The sequence below is a fragment of the Poromitra crassiceps genome (assembly GCF_964638095.1).
Source record: "Poromitra crassiceps genome assembly, chromosome: 11".
NCBI lineage: Eukaryota > Metazoa > Chordata > Actinopteri > Beryciformes > Melamphaidae > Poromitra > Poromitra crassiceps.
The window spans coordinates 46,193,793-46,216,971 of record NC_139643.1 but is presented as its reverse complement, the minus strand read 5'-3'; the positions used below and the strand labels follow the sequence as shown (position 1 = coordinate 46,216,971).

Below are 23,179 nucleotides of genomic sequence, written 5' to 3'. Positions count from 1 at the left end.
ACGTTTAATTAGATTGTGTACAACTAGATTACAGCATTTTTACATGGTGATGCACTCTCCAGTCTGTAGATGTCTCCAAAGTTATTTGGTTATTGCTACATCCAAAAACCATAGAAGAAAAATAACCAGGAAACTGTAGGCTACACTTGAGTTGAGCTTCAGGAGTTGCTTCATGCTCTTTGCCTGGGAGAAGCTGATGAGGCAGCAACACAGGTGTGACATATGAATGCTGTTATAATCCTCCCTAAAATATGTGCTATAAGGTGACTTGTTTGTGGTGAAACATCCATAACATCCACAGTTATGTTCTCCTGTTCCACATCTATTCACTGTAAGCGCATGATCTACTACTACATCGACTGTACTACAAATCCGTCTTCTTGCATCATCGCCCCCTCTTCTCGTCCCAAGCAGAATGGAGAAGGTGATCAACTGTTTCAGCAAGAGGCCAGATGCTGCAGCCAGGCTGATCTGCTTCCCCTGGGCAGGAGGGGGCTCCATACACTACGCACGCTGGGGAAACGTCCTCAACAACACCACTGAAGGTAACACATTGCACTTTGCACTGTCAGTCTATCCTGTTTGCTGTACTATGTCCGTTCACCATTTCTCTGATGTTTGTAGTAATTTTCATTGTCAGTTTTTCCATCCACGCTGAAATAAATGCCATCAACCTTGCTAAGTGGCAATAAGAACTTGAACTACCAGAATAGTTTTGTTTTGGTATCTTGTTGTATCCTGAATTTAGGGTGTAGTAGTAGAGCAGTGGCTCCCCAAACTGGGGTACGTGGAGCTACTACAGGGGGTACTTGAGAGAAAGGAGAAAATGGGAAAATGTAAGAATAAATCATGAGAATGAATAAAATGTTAAAATAAAATCTACCCAGGAGGCACTAATTGCAACTCTTTCACTCAATTTCTTATTTTGTAATGTTATATTCTTCAAAAGGTGGGTTATCATTCATTCATTGCTTCATATGCTGTAGTTTTCTCTTGCAGTTTTCTAAGCAAAATGTTGTAGTCGGGGAAAGGGGGTAGTGAAGGTAAAACAGTTTGAGAACCATAGCAGTAGCAGTAGCAGTTTAGTTTGTGACTCTTTCCTCTCATTTTCAGTGTACGCTGTTAAACTTCCAGGCAGGGAAAGTCGAGCCAGAGAGCCCTTCTTTCAGAGCATGCAGCAGATAGTGGATGAGGTTATCGCTGTGTTGCTACCAGAGCTGACAGAGAAGCCGTTCGCCCTCTTCGGCCACAGGTATGACGAGAATAGGGTTTCATAAATAAAATTATCTTTTTCTTTCATGCTAGTCTTCTTCTTCCTCTTGCCTCCTTTCTGCACTTTTATTCCACTACATACATCACAGCGTCTTTTTCTGTTTTTTTTACGCCATCTTTGCACTGTTCTGCTCTGTCGTAGTTTTGGTGCCATGACGAGCTTCGCTGTAGCAGAAACTCTGAAGAGAGTCCACAACCTGGAGCCGGTTCACATCTTCCTGTCGGGTGCCTCTGCACCTTATGTGAGTGAAGCTACGAAGTATCCAGCACACAATCACTGGCCATTTACCCAGAGGGCTTGCATAGTCCAATTCCCTGGCTGATTCCAACTCCGCTCAGGTGTGCTTCATCAGTAGCTAATTAATGTCTCCATGATGCTGAATATGTGTTCATTCATTTTGGCCCCCTAATTCGAAAATCCATCCCTGTCACCGTCTGCTCGGGACCCCTGCCGGTACCCGTCATGCCAAATATGAATGCTTTCAGGCCGACAAGAAAATGATACAGAGATACATAATAATAATAATATTACTAATTCATACATACATGTGTAGGACAGTTTGAAGGATTCGGCATTTGTCTCACACCATTCCGGCTTTGTACTTTGTGATACAGTCAGAAACACGCATCAAAGCCCCAAAGAGAAGCGACGTATCGGATGAGGATTTTCTCAAGTGGTTGATTGCGATTGGAGGAACTCCTCCTGAGCTGCTGGCCAACCCCGAGGTCCTGAAGCTCTTCCTGCCCGCCCTGAAGGCTGACCTGCACATCGTGGAGAACTACAGGTGGGCAACGCATCTCTGTTGGCCCCTTAACTGACTGCATGCACATCCAATGCCAACAGGGCAGGTGTGGAACTGAAAGATGGTGCAGAAATGGATGCAAATAGATCAAAACAGCTCGCACACACACAAAGCTCCAGTGACAGTGTTTTATTGCACCACAGCAAACAGTGACATTTTGAGCTACATGCGCTTCATCAGACTGAAGTAGACGCCATCGTAGAGATACGCATGAGCAGGTCACACGATGCAGTCACATGATGGAATCATGTAAACCGAGTTACACCTGTGATGATGACATGGCATGTGTGACATGACATGTATGAGGTCACCAGAAAAGTCAATAGAAAAATCAGTTATGTCTATATAACAGTGCAATCACATACGTTATATTAGATCATATGTGATGCATGTAGGAATATGTATAGATTGTTCTTAAAGTACCAATACACACAATGCATACGTACGCCACGTATAGTCATAAACACAAAGCGTAAAACCTCTGTACATCCCTAGAAAAAAAGGCAAAGACAGACAAAAACAGCCAATATATACATAGATATCTAAAGAGGAGGACACTCAATATGGTGTCTCAAAACCATCATCAGGCTATAAGGCCATCATCAAGAACAGGAACAGACTATAGAGGTGCCTCTAAATGTCTAAAAGATGCAATAAGTTAGGCCAGAGACCAACCAGTGTTGGAAATGGGAGGGGGGGACGCCTGGGAACGGAGTTCCCAGAGTAAACATTGAGAAGGAACGGTGAGAACGAGAGGGGGAACACACACACAGCTCCATTAAGGCCGATGTAGTGGGACAGAAACAGTCACAATAGAAATACACAACAATAAGAACTATATAGGCCACACAACAGTTTATGTTTTCATATGAATACATGTGTGTTTGGATACTCGCTATCACTGACTGATATAAGGCAAAGAAAAGAGCGCCACCTACAGGAAATCAAACATCATCAACAGAAAATTTAACTTGGAAAAATACATCACAGTCCCGCCCACACTGTTTGATTGACAGATGATCTGTGGGAAGTGCAGTGCAGAAACACCACAGCAATGAGAGCTAAGCACCAAAGATGGAGAGAGAGAAACACACACACACACACACACACACACACACACACACACAGCTGCTTTAATAAGTCCCGTCTACTTGAGCTTACACAGCTCAGCAGTGTCTCTGATATCATAACACCACAGTCCAGGATGGAGAGGCTGAGTGAATGTGGTCTGGACTCTGTGGAGGAGAGTCATGGTTTCAGAGACGTTGTAGAAGGACAGAATACCTGCTCTGTGATCCAGGTACACTCCTCCTCTGGAGGACCGAGGGACTGAGATGGGAGTTTCGATATTCTTATGTCTGAACTGATAACTATCGCTGTCACACTCTAATGCCCAAGACTTGTCATTGTATCCAAATATACCGTACTTTCACGCCCTCTTCTGCTAATATCTTTATATGAGACTGCTACCCGCTCCACTCCACCTCCCAGTAACAACGTCCAGTCAGACCTTCTCTACTCAGGACCTGACTGCAATAAGAGCAGACTCAGATGGCTTCCTTACAGTATGAAAAGACAACTGACCAGGCCTAGGCTTATCTATTTGTTTTAGTTACACACGTCTCGTTGCAGAGCCGTTTTGATTTTAGCAATTCTGTTGCGTTGTGTCTCTCTCTCTCTGTCTTCCAGCAACATGGACTCCTGTATGGCAAACGCCTCCTGTGCGTGCCTGTAGTGTGGTCCTCCGAACAGTTGGGGGTGCTGCTGCCTCAGGACGGGCTGCTGCTCCTGGTACTGTGTCCTGTAGCGAAGCAGGCTCTCAAGGTCCGGCGGTGGTGGCAGTAAAATATCTACTTCACTCACTGTCAGTGAGATCTTAGGCCATTCCTCTGTCAGAATGTCCTGTAGTTTATCTCTGACCTCTGACACAGCTGCAGTCACATCCTCAAAGTAGTGCAGAGGACGGGTATTGATCCTGGGTGAGTCTGTAGATTGATTGAGATGTGACAGCGAGGGGTAACTGTGTAGGAAGTGGATGTGATCCTCTGTGTGTGAGAGCTTCTCCAGCTCAGTGTCTTTCCTCCTCAGCTCAGAGATCTCCTGTTTCAGCTTCTCCTGAAGTTCTTCAACCCGACTCGCCTCCTCTTTCTGCTGGGATCTGATCTGCTGCTTCACCTCAGAGCTTCTCTTCTCAATGAGATGGACCAGCTCAGTGAAGATCTTCTCACTGGCTGTCACTGCTTTATCAGCAGAGAGATTCATAGCCTTCACCTCCTGTTGAAACACCTTCACGTCTTTCTCTCTGTCCTGGATTCTCTTCTGGATTTTTTGCCGATTCACCCCAAGCTCTTTCTGCCTCTCTGTCCTTTCTGCGGCAGCTGAGACTGTGTCGTGTCCCTTATGTTCGTCCACGGAGCAGAGATAACAGATACACTGTTGATCAGTACGGCAGAACATCTTCTTCACCTCGTCGTGACAAGAGCAGATGTTCTCCTGAAGCTTCACGGTGGCTTCCACCAGCCTGTGTTTCTTAAAGGTAGATGATTCATAGTGAGGCTGGAGGTGCTGCTCACAGTAAGAGGCCAGACACACCAGACAGGACTTGAGGGCTTTCAGCTTTCTCCCAGTGCAGAAATCACAGCCCACATCTCCAGGTCCAGCATAGCAGCGATCAGGAAGCGCAGCTTGGAGTCCTGTCTTCTTTAGTTCCTCCACCAAATCTGCAAACATGGTGTTTTTCACCAGCGCAGGCCTTGGAATGAAGGTCTGTCTGCACTGGGGGCAGCTGTGGATTTTCTTCTGATCCTCTCCATCCCAGTGGCTTTTAATACAGCTCATGCAGTAGTTGTGCCCACAGGGAATAGTCACCGGATCCTTCAGTAGATCCAGATAGATCGAACAGCAGAATTTTGCCTCTTCCAGCTGAATTCCTTGCTGCGCCATTTCACTTCTCAGTGACAGTGAGTCAGATAGTTTAACTTCCTCTGAACTGAAACAAGCTGGGCTCTGCTCCAAACCAAACCTCTTGTTGTTGTCTTCATGTTCATGTGCTGATCTGCAGTGAATGGGCTGGTCAGCTCTTGCACTTCACAGCATGTTTACACCTATCTTTAAACTGGCAGATCTGTGAAAGGGGAGGAACAGGAAATATGTGGAGAGAATAGAACTGGCTGTGTTTGAGGGAGGGGTTATCAGGCCTTGCTTTATTCCAGGAAGAGGAGCGTTAAAGAGGCAGTGTGTGTTTAAATACAAACTTAAAATCAATCTCTCTCCCCCCTTATCCCCCTCACTTTAAGTGCAACATTTCAAAATAAAGTTCCAATGCAGGCACCGGGTGGCTCAGTGGTTACGCTGCTGCCTCACAGCAAGAAGGTTGTGGGTTCGAACCCCAGTCCGTCCCATGCCCTTTCTGTGTGGAGTTTGCATGTTCTCCCCATGTTTGTGTGGGTTTTCTCTGGGTGCTGCGGTTTCCTCCCACCATCAAAGACATGTATGTTAGGGTTAAGACTCCTGTCAGTGTGTGTGAGGCACTGGCAAAAAGAACTGGAGTTCCAAGGGACAGCAGTTGAAAATTAGCCATCTGGCTAACACTGGCGCATTTACAGTAATGTTCATTAATGTGCATTGTCCCTCAAAAAAAAAGAGAAATGCCTTGTAAATGGCTTGTGGAAATTAACTACCGGTATTTAGAATGGTTCTCTCTCTCTCTCTCTCTCTCTCTCTCTCTCTCTCTCTCTCTCTCTCTCTCTCTCTCACACTTTTGTAAGATATTTTTTACGTAGTTGTAATGGTATAATGAGTAAAAAAAAAAAAGAGTCAAGCATTCAGAAATAATATCCTATGCTCCCCGCCCGGGCCGCACCGCGTCCAGGGACCCCCATCCTGTGTAAGTAAGGTTCCCAGAGTAAAACCTGGCCATTTCCACCATTGAGACCAACAGTATAGAGACAGAGGAGGACACAGGATCGTGGCTCACCTGGTTGCACGCGTACCACGGAGGCTCAGTTCTTCGCGCGGCCGACGCAGGTTCGAATCCAACCCGAGGTCCATTGCCACATGTCATCCCCTCTCTCTCCCCACCTTTCCTGTCTGCCTACTGTCCTTTCTAATAAGGACCCCCCAATATATATATATATATATATATATATATATATATATATATATATATATATATATATATATATATATATATATATATAAACTGACAGGATGAATGAAAGTGGTTGGATATTCCTTGACAAAATCACAGAAAGGGGCGGATATCCATTTCGTCATTGAGGCCCTTGGGTAAGCCTAGTGTCTATGGTGTAAATCCAGAGAAGTTAATGTCTCCCCCTCTCTGTGAGAGTTGGACATAACTGAGAGAGGCCACAGAGTGTTTCATGAGACTTCAGTGCATAGCCACAGGGCTCTTTTGATCACGGTTCCGATATTGCCCCTGTGTTCTGAGATTCTGTTTGTGTCATCACAGGTGTAACTCGGTTTACATGATTCCATCATGTGACTGCATCATGTGACTTGCTCATGTCTATTTCTAAGATGGCGTCTACCGTCTCACTTCAGTCTGATGAAGATCGTGTAGCTCGAAACGTCACTGTTTTCTGTGGTGCAATAAAACACTGTCACCGGAGCCCTGCAGTGTGCAAGCTGTAATAATAAAAACAGGCTAAATATGAGATGTACAATCAATGTAATATCGGATTAATATATTCATCAAATGATCATAGTGTCATCAGAGGCTCAGTAAGATAGATGTAATAAAGGGTTTATTTTTTTATATCTCCAGGTATGACAAGCCTGACAGTCCACTCCTCTCCTGTCCAGTCACATGCTTTGATGGAAAGCAGGATGTTCCGCATGACTTACAAGGTCAGTCTGATGCGTCCTCGTCCTGCATGGCTGCCTATCAGTAACATGTACGGCCTACCCATGACAGATCACTCTGATATCTCATAACACCCCATGACAGATCACTCTGATATCTCATAACACCCCATGACAGATCACTCTGATATCTCATAACACCCCATGACAGATCACTCTGATATCTCATAACACCCCATGACAGATCACTCTGATATCTCATAACACCCCATGACAGATCACTCTGATATCTCATAACACCCCATGACAGATCACTCTGATATCTCATAACACCCCATGACAGATCACTCTGATATCTCATAACACCCCATGACAGATCACTCTGATATCTCATAACACCCCATGACAGATCACTCGTATCTCATAACACCCCATGACAGATCACTCTATCTCATAACACCCCATGACAGATCACTCTGATATCTCATAACACCCCATGACAGATCACTCTGATATCTCATAACACCCCATGACAGATCACTCTGATATCTCATAACACCCCATGACAGATCACTCTGATATCTCATAACACCCCATGACAGATCACTCTATCTCATAACACCCCATGACAGATCACTCTGATATCTCATAACACCCCATGACAGATCACTCTGATATCTCATAACACCCCATGACAGATCACTCTATCTCATAACACCCCATGACAGATCACTCTGATATCTCATAACACCCCATGACAGATCACTCGTATCTCATAACACCCCATGACAGATCACTCTATCTCATAACACCCCATGACAGATCACTCTGATATCTCATAACACCCCATGACAGATCACTCTGATATCTCATAACACCCCATGACAGATCACTCTGATATCTCATAACACCCCATGACAGATCACTCTATCTCATAACACCCCATGACAGATCACTCTGATATCTCATAACACCCCATGACAGATCACTCGATATGTCTCATCTCATGACTTTGAGCAGAAAGCCGTTGACATGAATGAAAGATCCAACAAGTGCTGCTAATGCCCTTGTGGCTTCATCTTTGAATTGATGAATGAATAAATGAATGAATATGTGAAAGTTACCTCAATTAATGGCTTCTGATTAATTCATTTCATTCACAGCTTGGAAAGACATTTCATCTGGAGATTTCACAGTCCGAATGCTGGATGGATCTCATTTTTACTTGAAAGAATCTGAAAATGAAAAAATTATATTGGACTACATCACAAAGCAAATCGAAACATCAGAAATGGACTACTTGTAATGAAATACATAAAGATATTTATATTTGTCTGCTTTTTTTTACTTATTTGTGAACATTTCAGCAAGATTTCTGACTAAATGATTTTTCTTCTGTCTTAAATGTCTGGAGAGTATAAAATACAGTTTTGACTTCACATCTAATAATAGTATTTTTGAGTCGACAAAAAAAACATGTTTTGATGTACTTAATTTGTATTGCTAAATCCATATTTTAAAAGGGTACCATCCAAAACCACATCCACTCAGTAATTGTAGTCTTTGCTAGGGATATACAAGATAGGCTGCTACTGTATATATCCTTGTAACTAGTGTTCATATTTGAGATGTTGGACTTGTTGACACAATAACAAACCTTATTTGTGAATAAATATTTATTTATCATACAAGTGACATTTACAAATCTTATCCTTCAAGTTTAATATTTGAGGTCAGGTATTCTTTTTGGACAAATGAGAAGAAAAACACAAAAATATTCAAATGACAAAATTGGAATTAATTTCACATACATCTGTACCTTTATATTACTCTTAATTGAATGCTTTTATTTTCTTTATCAACAAATAAATTACATATCTACAATGTGCTTGAAAAAGATTGCCTCACATTTAAGGATGAGATGCTATGAAGGAAAAACATAATTATGTTCCATATTAGGCTACACATTCTCTGCTTGTGTTATCCTCCCACTACAGGAAAACACACAGATTGAACTCATGCTGCTTAAGGATTTGACCAGTATTTGAAATGCACAACATGAAAAATAAGCTAATGTTCAACAGGTGCTGCAAGTCTCTCTCTCGCCCTGCATGTCCCATTCCTCTGCTCAGTCAAGGGTGAAAGTTGGAGCAACAAAGCTGTTAAAGGATATGTGGGATTGTGACTGTTGCGTCTGGAAACTGATTAAACAATGGAGTGGAAAAGAAAACATTCCCTAGTAAAGATTCTGAGAGTAGACGGTGCAAAGTCTGAGGCCATGTCTTTGGCAACCAGCTTAGGGGTTAAAGAGGCCATTTACACCTGGCACTAACATGCGTTTTCTGTGATCAGATTGCAATCGGATAGTGCTTGACCACTTTAAAGTACAGGTGGAAACGCCCCCAAGACACATTGAGGACGGATTGTGATCTGATCGGCCAAAGCACCTCCAGAGGTGGTCAGGGATGCATTGTGACCACATTGAATACAAGGGTAAATGCAATGCATCCTCTCAATCCACATACAACCAGCAGTCACCATTGTTTGTCTGTTGCTGTGCTATGGAGCTTGCCTGATCCGATCGCAATGTGGACACTGGAGACACATTAATACCATAATCAGGTTAATGTGGTCAAGCACTATCCGATTGCAATCTGATCACAGAAAACACATGTTAGTGCCAGGTGTAAATGGCCTCAAAGAGAAACAGAGTCTGTGGTCCTGTGTAGTGAGGTGGGTCGTTTGGGTGCTACATGTTAGGGCTGGGCAATATCACGATATTGTAGCAATATCATGATATGAGATGAGATATCGTCTTAGATTTTTGATGATATGATAATATCGTGATATGGCAGAAGTGTTAAGGCTGCATTACAGTAAAGTGATGCAATTATCTGAACTTACCACGCTGTTCTATTATTTGCCATTACCCACTTGGTCATTATATCCACATTACTGATGATTATTTACCAAATTCTCATTGTGTCGCTAAATATTTTGTGAAAGCACCAAAATTCCCTACAATATTGTTGCAATATCGATATAAAACATATTGCGATATTTTGTCCATATTACCCAGCCCTATCTTGTTTTGAGAAAAGTGCTTGAGACATCTCACATGTGGCTTTGACTTACAACTGAACATTTAGCCCACTTTGTAGAAGATATATCGTGTATCGCCATTCAGCCTAGAAATACCGCGATATGATGTTTGGTCCATATCGCCCAGCCCTACTACATGTGGGTGCTCGGGTCTCTCGGGGGAGGTGGCGGGGGCTGCCGTGGCGGCTGCCCGTCGGGTCTGTCCGGCGCGGCGGGGAGGTCGGCCAGCACGAAGGAGTCTGTGGAGCGCGTGCTGAGGCGGAGCGGGGCCAGGCGCCGCAGGTTGCTGGGCGTCCAGGGCAGCCTCACCTGCGCCCGCTGGGACGGAGCCACGGGCCCGCCGTCCGCCTCCGCTTCCGCCAGCCAGGGGGGGATCTGCATGGGGGCCATGGGGTCGATCTCCGACATGAAGGCTGGGTTCTCGATGCCCGCTGCACCCGAGAGGAGAGAGAAGAGAGAGGAGCGGCATTTAAACCCAATCACCCCAAAATGTCCAAATGGAAATCACCCCAAAATTAACATTTTGCGTTCACCCCAAAATGCAAAATACATTGCCTCTTTACCTGTAGCGCTATTTTCTTTCGACTGAACTACACCCACCAACCATCAAAGCACAGAGAAGGAAGCATGCTAACGTTACACGTGGTGAGACGGTTGGTGGGTGGCGGTTTGACGGTTTTGCTCAAAAGAAAATAGTTCCTACATGAAACGGCTCACAAGGTCTGTAACCGGGTCATGATTTCTGGAAAGAGCCATTGCTGTTGAGCTTTTCAAATGTATTTTTTGACGCTTTGAGCACCGCAAGCCAAGTGCCATCCAGTTCCATAGAGACAGTCTGCATGTCTGGGAACGCCCACAAAATGTTAAACGTCTGGCGCGCGAGTGGGGTAAAACTGCCCATATATCTCATGGGTTGACTCACCAAAAGACGGTGCTGCGGCTCTAAACTACAGGTTTGGGGGTTCTAGAGCAGAACACAAGACGTCTGCTCAGATGTACATTTACTGCGGTGGTTAAATCCCTGATCGTGTCTGCTTGGGCTGGGCTATCAGCTAAATTCTAACTTTGCTGAATGGATAGAACGGGGGTTTTTACCCCACCCTGACCACGCCCCCAGCCAGGCTGAGCCAGCTAAACCAGCGTCTATGACGAGATGTGGCCTCAACCTATTGTATTGGAGAGAAGGCAGAGATCTCTACCGCTGATATATCCAAAACTCGGCAACTCAGACGAGAACGATAGATGGATAAATAGCACTACAGGTAAGAGGAAAACTAAATCTTTTTGATTTTGAGGTGAACTGTCCCTTTAGTGGGCTGTAAAGGTCAGAGAGAAGGTGAGCGTGGCGATGGATGAGTTTTACCTCCTGCTCGGTATGTGACCCTCGTGGGGAACGAACCGCCAGACGCCTCGCCACCGGAGGCACTGTCTCCCTCCGAGAACTCAAAATCTAGAGTGAAAAAGTAGACATTGACATTAAAAAAGGGGTTTCACAAAGTACACAAAAATAGGTTGTTTATCTTTATTGACAAAAACTGAAGAACAGATGCAGACCTTCATCGCCAAACGGGTGGCTTTTACTTCTGTCCACTGATTTTCCATTTGGCATCTGCATCAATGCAACAACATGAACATTTAGTCATTCACTTCCTAAACTAGCAAAGTGTAAAGATATGATAAGGCATGCTATATTACAGTGGTGCTCAACATGGCGCCCGGGGACAACCAGGGGTCCTTGTGGGGGTTCCAGAGGGTCCCCAGCAAAATTATGAATGGTTAAACGTCACCATAATTTCACTTAACAAGAAGTTAAAACAATTAGAGAATGTAGAAGAATGGCTATTTTGATCATAGATTGCCCGTTATCCCTCTATATAGAATTCTGGACAAAATCATATTGAACGTCATATTGAATGTTGAAATATTCTCAAAAATCTCATCAAATGGAGGCCCTAACTAATGTAGACTAAATTTGGGGTCCTTGATAATGAAAAAGTGAACCACTGCTATATTGACCTACACAAGTTCTGACTCGCTATGATGACAGATTAAATGTATGTTATCCCCTAAATGTCAAGTGCACAAGAATACTAAGCCTCCTCCAACCTTTTGCTGCTGGTCTTTCTTTGGGTGCTTGGTGATAGTCTTGGGCGGAGCGACACCCATCTTGGCAGACTTGAAGGACTCCAGACGACTCCTCATGGTCCTCTGGAAGATCTCCTGCACCTCGCCCTCATCTTTGTTGACGTCAAAATGGCTCCTGCTGTACCTGTGCCTGTGCTGTAAGCCAAAACAACAACAACAACAACAACAAGAGAAGATTGAAGAGTCAGTTTGAGAAGTTGGGAATCGACATTGTGAAGCCGAAGACAATTCCTCATTAGTTTTGGATAATAGTTTTTAACCTGACCTATATCTCTCCTGTTTGAAATGGATGTATTTATATTATTTGTATGTATTCAACCCACTCCTTCCGTGACAGAAGAAGCCCACCTGTTTCCTGCCCTTGTACAGATGTTGCTGCAGCAGGTGGTGAGTGTTGATGTCCTCCGCTTGTCTCACGCTCTTCATGTCCTGCTCGTGCATCTCCAAGCTCACCGACGGCACATTATTGCCTCTTCTGCAGGGCAAAAAGCATACAAGCCATTGACTTGCCCAAAGCCTTCATCATACACAGCTACAGGGCTTACACCTGACTCCTACGAATGAGAATAACTAGATGCTCAGTGCACCATATTTCAAAGTAGTTTGGTTTATTCCAAGTGTTGCCGTTTCTGCTTTTGGTCACTAGGGGGCAGAATCTGAGCGTCCACACACACACTGGGGCAAGATAATTAATTATTAATGATCTAATCTTGTACCTGGATTTGTTGAATGAATAGGCTATATCGATATCAGTTTTCAAGCTGTTGAAATACTGGAATGTATGTTTCATTATTACTTTGCTTTCTATTGTTAGTGTGCTGCCATTTTGTTGTTGTTGTTTCTCTTCTTTATTTTAAATTAAAAAAAATGTTAATCACAAAAAAGCAGTTGAAATGCTCAGATGCTTTAAGTCTGCTGTTATACGAGGGATCAGCCGGGCAGCATTTTGGTAAACAAACCGCGTCACTGGGTGGCAACGGCAATGGAACCCTATGGAGCGTGAGCTTTGGGAGGCTTGAGTGTCTGACTCTAGTGAAAGACGCAAGCTGAAAGGTATGCTTGGCGTGAGTTTTGCGAAAGGAGGTATAAAATTATACGTAGGTATAATAGAAGGTATACACACTGAATGCAATGTTGATTGATCTATTTTATGTCAAATTGGGTAGCTGCCAAAATTAGACACTTTGAATTGCCTCTATCTGATTTTATGCAAACCCATTGCTGTGGCATGTACGGGCAACAGAAGACGCAAGGTACCAGTAGAGGGTATGCTTGGCGTCCAAACTACAGTATAAAGACAAAGCTGTTATGAAATGTCTATTTTATCTTCTTTTTTTTTTATTATGTCATCCATTTTATGTGAAGCACTTTGAACTGCATCTGTGTATGAAATGTGCTATACAAATAAATTTGACTTGACTTGACTTGACTAGCCGGGTGCCTCCGTTTACATTTTAAAAACTGCGACAGTTCACACAACTTTAACACGACATGCATATATTATACATCAAACTCTTGAGCTATATAATATATATTATATATAATATAAATATAAGCGATGTGATGTATAGTTTTTGAGATATTAACATTTGTTTGGCACAACTCATACTAATAACCCCGGGCGCTGCACAGTGGCTGCCCACTGCTCCTAGTTCTAGGAAGGTTCCTAGTAGAGGATGGGTCAAATGCAGAGGATGAATTTCCCCAAGGGGATAAATAAAGGATAACTTAACTTAACTGCCACGGGGGTTCCACATTTCTGGGTGGCAAGTGACATCACGCTGAATCATCCTATTCAAATATGCCCATTTGCAAACTGGCTGTTCCAGGAAGGTGGGAATTGGCAGTGTTTTTTGTAAATAAGTGCTGTTTACGATTGCTTGTCCACCACCGGCTGACCCTATACTGGCATGTATTTACACTTGCTATATGGTGCAGTCCAATCTTAGCTCCGCCCCCCTGTGATGACGCTGTAAATAGGCTAAAAGTGGGCTTGCTCACATGATGGAGGAAACCGGCACGCGATCATCAGACAGGTCTCCCATGATGTCAGGGATGACTTCGGAGAAGTCCTCACCAAACTTCTTCTTGAAGTCCACGATGGCCGTTTCATTACGGATGAATTCCAGAGAGCCTCTGCGTTCGCCCTGCAACCAGGAAAAGGAGGAAATACTTATCATCTGCTATTAAATCAGCAACAAACACTATGTCTGTATCCTTTAATGCTGGTTTCTATAGATGCTGGATGCTGATAGTGTACAAAATCTCCCCACCAGTTCAGCCTCACCTAACCAGCCACACCTGGGACCCTGATTGAGCTGCACCTGGGCTCAATAAAGGGTGGTTGATTGGGTGAAGCTCGGTAGGCCAGGCTCAGTTTGCCATGTATGCTGCTGAGAGGAGGCTGCTCTGGTCTGTTCTTCCCAATTGATTGTCCATGTGCAGATGCATCGTTTGAAGTGTTAGTTTGTTATAGTTAGTTATTTCCTTTGTATATTGATTGAGTATTTGATTTGAATTAAGATTTATTATATTACTATACAGTTGGACTTTGTTTTCCCTTGTTTGTTCAAATCCTTTGTTAATACCTTGTTTGTCTTTTAGGCCAAATCATCTGTCCACATGATTTTCCATCATCAATCAAGGGATTTGGTTTGTAAATAAAAACCCTTGGCATTAGTTCCTCTTGAGTCCTCATTTCACCACGATGTCCCACTTGCTGAGGCTACACCTGTAACCTCCACCTTTACAGTTTAACACAGACAGTAAGGGTAAAAACTCACTCCCCCCCCACACTTTTTAAGTCTATCCTTAATACCTTGATGTAGGTAACACCTAATTGAATAAAACTTCAAGAACAGCCCCCTAATGAGACGGAGGTCTGTCAAGACCAGAACCTCTCGCCACATGAACAGCTTCTTCCCAACTGCCATCGGCCTTACCAACAAGGCCCGAAAGCCTCCTCTACCAAGGACCCTGCTAACCTCACTCTCTCTCTCTCTCTCTCTCACTCACACACACACACACACACACACACACACACACACACACACACACACACACACACACACACACACACACACACACACACACACACACACACACACACACACACACACACACACACACCTCCTGAACTCAGCTGACCCCCCCATCAGCTACAGTAGCTGGACTTCACTCATTACTTTATAGTATTATAGCTGCTTCTCCTACCAGAACTTCTACTCCATTAGATTACTCTTGTAAATTACATAGAGCACCGCTTAGACTGTAATTCATATTTCATTTAATGCCTATTTAACTTGGACTGTGAATTCATATTTAATGAACACTCCTACGTGTACTGTATATATTGTATACTGCAGAGGTTCACAAAGTGGGAGTGGGCCTCCCCATGGGGGCTCCAAGCAGTTTCAGGGGAAGCTCAGAGAATTGAAGTGAAAGAATATTACATTAGTTATCAAAAGGAGATCTCATAGAAGAGCCTAAATGTGTGTGATTTGGTTAAAGAGATACTGTACTTCAGAGATATAGTAGTTTTGTGGAATTTGACTGTTTTCCCCACTTTCCCAGAGTCAGAAACAAATAAATGCCTCCAAACATATCTTTTTTTAATGATGTCTGAACTGAAGTACCGTATTTCAAACAGCAACATCAGGCTATCTTGGCTCAATTGCTGAGTGTCTATGGCAGTGGTTCTCAAATGGGGGTCCGGGGACCCCCAGGGGTCTGTGGCACTTTGCCAGGGGGTCCGCGAAAAGTTTTCAGTAAAATAAAAATAAAAACTTTTTTTTGTGTGCAAAAGCTTCATAGTTCAATGAAAATATTTTATGCTTTAAATCTAAAATGGTTCATGGATTACATTATAATCTAACAAACCTATACATTTAAAAGTCAAGCACGTTACCGTGGAAACAATTAAGCTTAGCCCAAAATCACAAATCCAAATGAGGGGGTCCCCGGTATATTTTCCATCTTGTGTAAGGGGTCCTTGGCTGAAAACCATTTGAGAACCTCTGGTCTATGGGATCAAATAACATAATCACGATCCCATAGGCATCCAGAAATTGAGTGAGGGGGGCTCCTTTTTCCAAGCTTTGTCTGGGGGAAGGCCCACAGTCTCAGACTTTGAACCCCTACTGTATATTGGACTGCACTTGCAACGTTGTGATTGTCTTTAGATATTTCTTCTATTTCTTTATCTCTGAATATTGATATATGACCGCTACGCTGCATACTGACACTAAGACAGATCCCTCGTATGTAATCTTGTACATTGTGGCAATAAAAGTGATCCTGATTCTGATTCTAGTCGCCCTCACCTCAGACACATAGCTCATTGCATCCTTGAGGTTCAGCTTGTGGAAGACACTGAAGAGGTGGTCGCGATTCTTCCTCGCCGATGGTTTCATCAAAAGCCAGGACATCCACTTCTCCTCAAAGTGATTCCACCTTCACAGTGGAATGGGGTTTGTTCACACACTCAAATCCACAGTGTGTAACTGCGCAGTGATGCCAAGTTAAAGGAATAGTTCACCCAAAAAAGACAATTCTCTCACCATCTACTCACCCTCATGCCAAATGAACCAGGTGAAATGTGTTAGTCCATATGACACCCAGGGAGGTTGCCGGCACAACGTCGTAGTAGCCTTCTCCAAAACAACTGAAGTCAATGGGGACCCTGTTCTTTAGACTTCCAAAACAAAAACAGCCAAAACAATCACACTGTGAATAGAAAGCGCTAAAAACCATTATTTGTTGCAAATCAATCAGCAGTAGTTAAAGGTACTTTCAGCAATGTTTTTGTGTTCAAATAAGTGTTCAATGGCTCTATATTCTGACAGCAATCACTGAAATAGAGTGACTTGAAACCCTCAACCCCCCGCTGTCCTCTATCTCTCTCCTGTAGTCCTGCAGGTAGGGCGGACGTATCTCCGCAACCGTAGCTCGTAGACACTCACGGATTCGGGGTGAAAAAATACATATAGTCCTTTACAGGGATCGCGATCTGACCTTCCGTTTCCGTCAACTTTTCTTTGATTGGATAGTTTGAGGTCGGCGCCAATTTTGATCCAATCAGAGAAAAGTTGACATTTTCTGAGAAACGGAAGGTCCAATCACGATGCCTGTAAACTTTACAAAAGGATGAATCCCCGAATCCAATGCCGCCATTGAGCCAAGCCGAGTTACGGTTGTGGAGATACGTCCGCCCTGCCTGCAGGACTACAGGAGAGAGATAGAGGACAGCGGGTGGGGGGTTTCAAGTCACTGACCAAACACTCTATTCCAGTGATTGCTGTCAGAATATAGAGCCATTTAACACTTATTTTAACACAAAAACATTGCTGAATGCAGCTTTAAGATTTGCGCAAAATTATTATGTAAATGTAGGTCTTTTTGGAACTCTGAAGTGGTCCCCATCGACTTCAGTTGTTTTGGAGAAGGCTGCTATGGAGTTGCGCTGCCTGGCAACCTCCCTGTGTGTTATATGGACAAACTTCACCCGTGCTTCAGCTGGAAGATGAGGAGATGATGAGAGAATTTGCATTTTTGTGGGAAAGCATTCTTGTAAATGGTGATGGTGATGATTCTTCACATACTTGTCCCTCATGTAGTTGTGTCCTATTTGTCCAGATATGTCTTCTATGGCAACAAGCATGTGGTCAAACACCTGAGCAAAATAAAGAGATATTGGATCATAAACAGGTTCCCGTAGTTTGTTTCTATTGCTGCTGTGTTTGCAAAAGGCGAAATGAGTTTTATTTTGAACTTTACCTTATTCTGTACTTTCTCTACAAGTGTGAGCTCGGTCACTTCAGCTCTCTTTACTTTCAGCCAGGTTACCAGAGGTTTCATTGTTATTCCCTGCAATCGAGATTATCAACAGGTTTTATTATCGCATAGTATGTGCAAAACCAAGAAATACCGTATTTCAGCTGCTGTGCAACCACCAATTATTTCCCTGGGCACCAATAAAGTTTCTATTCTTCTATTATATATTATATAAACATACTGTAATTTCATAGACAGAAGAGTTGAACCATGTCTGCATGTTGAGGGAAAGTGCGGTAGGTTACCTGAAGGATGACGGTGAAGTACACCACAATGAGTGTAGTGCAGACCATCAAATTCTTCTCTTTGATCTTTTTATCGTCCAGCATCATAGCCAGGCCGTACGCAACGGCCCCTCGCAGGCCACCATAGCTCATAATCACCTGGTCGATCATCTCCAAGCGGACCAGCCGGAACTTGTTCAGGATCCAGGTGAGTAAAAAGACACCTGTAGTACACATTTCAAACACACAAAGTATTATTCTTTCTCTATTAAATTTATTTTAGTTATCATTTAGTTACTTTTTTGTGCGTCTTATTCAGTTAATATGTTCTGTTATGCCCGCCTTATTACCTGTAGGCTATATAACCCATTTTTCAGAAATACAAATAAACACACAAACACAACCAGTCTCGTGACTTTTCACTTGAGTATTATTTCCGACCCAACAGTGGAAGACAAACTCAGTCTCACCGATGAACCGATACACGAAGATGAAGAGGAGTGTGAGGAGGATGAAGCCCGTGTTCCACACCCACAGTCCCTTATCGATGGCCGAGATGCCGAGGAAGACGAAGATGATGGTTTCTGATCCGTTAGCGAAGACCTTCATGGCGTATCTGACCGTGGTGACGGACCTCTCGTCCATGTTTGCGTTGATGTACTTTTGGCAGCACATGCCACAGAAGACAATCCTACAGAAACAAACAAACAAAAACAAGGACATTGATGATTATAATGTTGATCAGATGGCTAAGACATAATAGACTGTAATTGACTGAAAGGGGAATCGTTCTCTACCATGTTATTCCTATGACTTTACAGTCACTTTTATCATATTTTCCAATTCATTCCCTGTAAAAAAAAAACCTCTTGAATCTAGAAGTATAATTGAGAGCTTTTCCACAGGGAATGTATTGGAAAGTCAGGACACTCACTCACTCACTCGTGGATGTTTAGTGAAGGGGGCGGGGCTAGGGAATAGGAGCTGTAGCTAGGGATAGGAAGGTTGTAGAGCAGTGATACTCAGCTTGCGGCCCGCGGGCCACGCAAGTTTTTTTCCTTCACAGTGCACCTGAACGCAACATGCAAGATACCCGCTGAATAAGTGTCCAAATGTTCATGTCATTCTGGCCAATACTCCACTTCTGTTATAGCATTTCAGTCTGGAATATGGAATTTCAATAATCTATGATTTAGCTGCTAAATTGTCAAATACCGCCATCTGCTTGCTACCCAGGCACTTATGTATGTACTTAACCTAACTAACTTAACCTAACTAACTATCCAGTGTGCACAACATTGTCAGACTAAACTCCGGCTGACAATCCGCTACAGAAAAATGTATATTGTTTGTTTATTAACTGGCCCCTGGCGTTCTATCATTTCACGAAAGTGGCCCCCAGGCAAAGCAAGTTGAGTATCCCTGCTGTAGAGAGTCGATGTTTGAGGGGTGGCTTGGGGGATGTGGGTGGTGGTGGGGTGTGGTCAAGGAAGGGGGTGGGGCCGGGGAAAAGGGGCCGTAGCTAGGGATAGGACGGTCGTAGACTCTATATCCCTATGGCCCCCGACTCTCTACGTTAGGGGTGGGTAAGGGGAGTGGATGGGGGGATGTAGGTGGGCTTTAGGGTTATGTTAAGGGGAAGGACTAGCCTGGCGTCCAGCCTCTATGAATTGAATTTGCATAGCGATTCTAGTATCATTCCATAGAGACACTGCATGTAATAGGCCACGCCCACCAGCGTCATTTTCCTTTAATTAAACATAGCTAAAAGCTGTTGTGTGGTGGGCTGCGCAGACAACAAATGTAAAAAATCGCCAGTTAAAGTTTTTTTGTACTCCTGAGCAAAACAAGGAAGTCATTGAGAATTGGCGAGAAGAAAAATGTGGATCTAGCTGTCAAGAAGTAAGTTGGAGTGTTCATCTTCCGTATATACGATCTTTTGGTGCAACACGCAACCATGCACGTGACATAGGAGAACGCCAGGATTGGACAGGAGTTTGTGTTTTCCCCCGTCTTGGGCGTGGTTTCTGAATGATGACGCGTTACGCAGTGTCTCTATAAGGGCTGGACACCAGGCTAGGGTAGGAGCATTTTCCATGTTGCAGTCAATTGGCCTTGTTGTTGAGTTACACCGAAAAACATTGCCTAAAGTGCCATAAGGCTGAACGGCCACAGCACGGCGCCGTGCGCCTCGAGGTATTTGCGCTTGTTGAAGCCAGTCACTCACGACAGGATGGCAGACAGGGAGAGCATCTCGGCGGTCAGGTAGGAGAGGTATCCCAGGACAAAGATGAAGCCCGGCTCGATGATCTGGATGTTGTGAGTGCATCTGGTCAGCAGGGAGATCAGCAAGCCAAACACAAAGCCCATGAGAGAGCCGCCGAACGCCACCACAAAGAAGGAAACTGGACAGAGAAGGAGAGGAGAACACGCGGATTGAAAGCTAGTCTTCTCATGTTATCTATCTATCTGCCTCACTGAGGAATCGAGCCCCTAATACCTGGTCGTGTTTATTCATGGAGTCAGATATTAGGCTACATGATTTCCACAGCATTTGCACAGTACCAAACGGAACACTTCTCAGCATACTGTAAGCGAGTGAATGAATGGGTTCCGTTCATACTTATTCCTTTGATGACCTCCACAGCATCGATTTGGGGTCCTCCCAGGGACACAAATGCATCGAACACGTTGAAGAGTACCTGAGATAAGAAGGGGGAAAAAAACAATTTGTCTTCCTTCATATCGCCCGTATACAGTGAAAAGCTCCCAAATCTCAACTGTAACTGCCTCGTTCTTAGAGAGACCACCATGCAATTGTGAGATTTTGAAAGGTTTTCGTAAGCCTAAGGTTTGTATATTTTTCTCAACACATAGAGGCGCATGTAAACCTTCAGTTGCAACATCAATAGTCATCCTTTGATAGACACACAGAGGCCATTTACACCTGGCGTTAACATGTGGTTTCTGCCATCAGATTGCAATCAGATTGTATTTTATCACTTCAGCCTGATTCCATTTCCACCTGGCGTTAACATGCCTTTTCTGCAATCTGATTGCAATCAGATTGCAGAAATGGTTGTCCTCTCAATCCGCATAAAGTTGGTGTATCCAGATTGAGAGGACACATTGCATTTACACTTGTGTTCAATGTGTACACAATGCATCCCTGACAACCTCCGGAGGTGGTTTGGCCGATCAGATTACAATCCTTCTTCAATGCGTTTTGGGGGTGTTTACACCTGGCATTTCAAGTGATAAAACACAATCTGATTGCAATCTGATCACAGAAAACGCATGTTATCGCCAGGTGTAAATGGCCTCTGTACAGTCTCCTGTTCTTATGGATTTCTTCAGACAGGTCAGAGCCCATTCATAACCACTGGGAAGGTGAAAACAAAACACGTTCATGGCCTGCTGTCACTTTCCCCGTCCTTTTGGTAACGAACAACACTCAATGGTGTGATTCATAACACAAATACACGTGATATCGCCGCAGGTTGTAAACAAGCGCTTTGATCGACCAGACGTGGGGTAAAGTTCACTCAGCGCGGCAAGACTTCAGACGAGGTACGAGACCTACAGTTTATTTTGAAATACAGAATGTTTGCTTTACACTTAATGTCTTACAAGTGGGTTTTCCATGTGATGGATGGATGTCTCCGCAAATTCACAGACTGTTCTGCTTCTTACGTAACATCAAGAGAAGGCTGAGGACATTGGTTGTGAGAAGTTATGAGGATGAAAGGACATGGTAAGCACTCTGTTCTGTTCTGTTCTGTTCTGTTCATAATGCCGTATGTCCTCAAACCTGACACCTTCTCATTGCAGCACGCATACGAACCACTGTCACGCCGTCGTTGAGGAGCGACTCTCCGAACACCATGATGAAGAGGACCTCGTTGACGTGGACCTGCTCGAACACGGCGATCACAGCCACGGGATCCACAGCAGCGATCAGACTGCCGAAGAGCAGGTACTGCAGCAGGCCGATGTCCAGCTCGCCTGCAGTGCACGGGACAGGAGATTTACATTCATATTGTATAGACATTTAGATGTCCAGCTCGCCTGCAGTGCACGGGACAGCATGCAAACTCCACACAGAAAGGCCTTTTTGACGAGATAGCCCACCAAATGTTCTTTGGTCAATTAGATAGTGGATTTGCGTATGTCTTTAAAGTGTAGACTTGTCACAATGACATGAAGATGACCTTTTGACCTTGTTAGTCGACTTACATGTCATACCCGTATTTAACAATGCATGGCAAAACTTTGTTACTTCCTTCCTAAAAACAGCGTATCTACTTCATGGTGTGCCAGCGTACCAGTACTGTAGATATAAGTAAAAAATATTCAACCAATAATGCTGTGACCGATTTTTGAATCACCCCAGACACCCCTACATACCCCTCACTGACCATCAGATAAAACCGCCTTCCTCTCCCTAATGGATACTGCTACACCATCAGTTTACACCATCATCCCTCCCAACATTATGCCCCACCCCCCCAACATCCTGTTTCCAAGCAGAAATGACAGAAGTCTCAGAAGCTCAAGTTCAGTCACATGGATACCTGCTCTGTGCCAGAATAAACCCAACACTCCCACTATGCCCCGGTGCAGTGAAGGCCTCGCTTACCCATGGCTCCTCCCATGTGACAGCCCCACAGCGACAGTCCCACCGTGGCGGCGTTCCAGCACGTCCCGATGACGGCGTAGGTCAGGATGGCGCCCATGTTGCTGAAGAAGAGCTTGTTTGGCATGAAGTAGCCGGCGTCCAGGATGACTTGGGGCAGCAGGTAGAAGAAGAAGACGGTCGGCGTCAGCGTGAAGGTCTGCACCTTGTCCGCCCCCCAGATCATCGCGCCCAGGATGAACCCGAAGCAGATGAGCAGGGCGCTCTCCGGGATCACGCTGGTCACATGGTGGTTGGCCTCGATGACTGAGGTGAGGAGGAACCAAAAGAGAGGTTGAGAA

At 44.2% G+C, this 23,179-nt stretch overlaps 3 protein-coding genes across 3 annotated transcripts in view; 1 reads left to right on the top strand and 2 right to left on the bottom strand.

The window, feature by feature from the left end:
• The first annotated feature begins 194 nt into the window (after window positions 1-194).
• On the top strand, window positions 195-8,378 carry olah (oleoyl-ACP hydrolase). Its single transcript, XM_083645718.1, has 7 exons — window positions 195-213; window positions 415-545; window positions 1,114-1,252; window positions 1,415-1,514; window positions 1,888-2,057; window positions 6,862-6,944; window positions 8,063-8,378. The coding sequence occupies exons 1-7, from the start codon at window positions 197-199 to the stop codon at window positions 8,203-8,205; spliced, it is 783 nt and encodes a 260-aa protein (XP_083501844.1). The 5' UTR covers window positions 195-196; the 3' UTR covers window positions 8,206-8,378.
• Window positions 2,208-5,018, bottom strand: LOC310784688 (E3 ubiquitin/ISG15 ligase TRIM25-like; the record flags this gene model as incomplete). The annotated part of the gene is made up of 1 exon (XM_083645717.1): window positions 2,208-5,018. One exon carries the CDS (start codon window positions 5,016-5,018, stop codon window positions 3,684-3,686), a length of 1,335 nt encoding a protein of 444 aa, XP_083501843.1. The 3' UTR covers window positions 2,208-3,683.
• Window positions 8,379-9,782: 1,404 nt separating the features above from the next.
• LOC310785666 (sodium/hydrogen exchanger 3-like) overlaps window positions 9,783-23,179 on the bottom strand; it is a 30,268-nt gene continuing 16,871 nt past the window's right edge. The window contains exons 2-16 of the mRNA XM_083646810.1: window positions 22,842-23,144; window positions 22,047-22,207; window positions 20,826-20,904; window positions 20,430-20,607; window positions 18,673-18,893; window positions 18,224-18,426; window positions 17,922-18,011; window positions 17,747-17,817; window positions 16,469-16,598; window positions 14,148-14,293; window positions 12,495-12,621; window positions 12,108-12,281; window positions 11,556-11,610; window positions 11,365-11,451; window positions 9,783-10,432 (exon numbers count right to left, since the gene is read on the bottom strand). Coding sequence (XP_083502936.1) covers window positions 10,134-10,432; window positions 11,365-11,451; window positions 11,556-11,610; window positions 12,108-12,281; window positions 12,495-12,621; window positions 14,148-14,293; window positions 16,469-16,598; window positions 17,747-17,817; window positions 17,922-18,011; window positions 18,224-18,426; window positions 18,673-18,893; window positions 20,430-20,607; window positions 20,826-20,904; window positions 22,047-22,207; window positions 22,842-23,064 — 2,244 coding nt within the window. The 5' untranslated portion in view covers window positions 23,065-23,144 and the 3' untranslated portion in view covers window positions 9,783-10,133. The remainder of the gene's footprint in view (window positions 10,433-11,364; window positions 11,452-11,555; window positions 11,611-12,107; window positions 12,282-12,494; window positions 12,622-14,147; window positions 14,294-16,468; window positions 16,599-17,746; window positions 17,818-17,921; window positions 18,012-18,223; window positions 18,427-18,672; window positions 18,894-20,429; window positions 20,608-20,825; window positions 20,905-22,046; window positions 22,208-22,841; window positions 23,145-23,179) is intronic.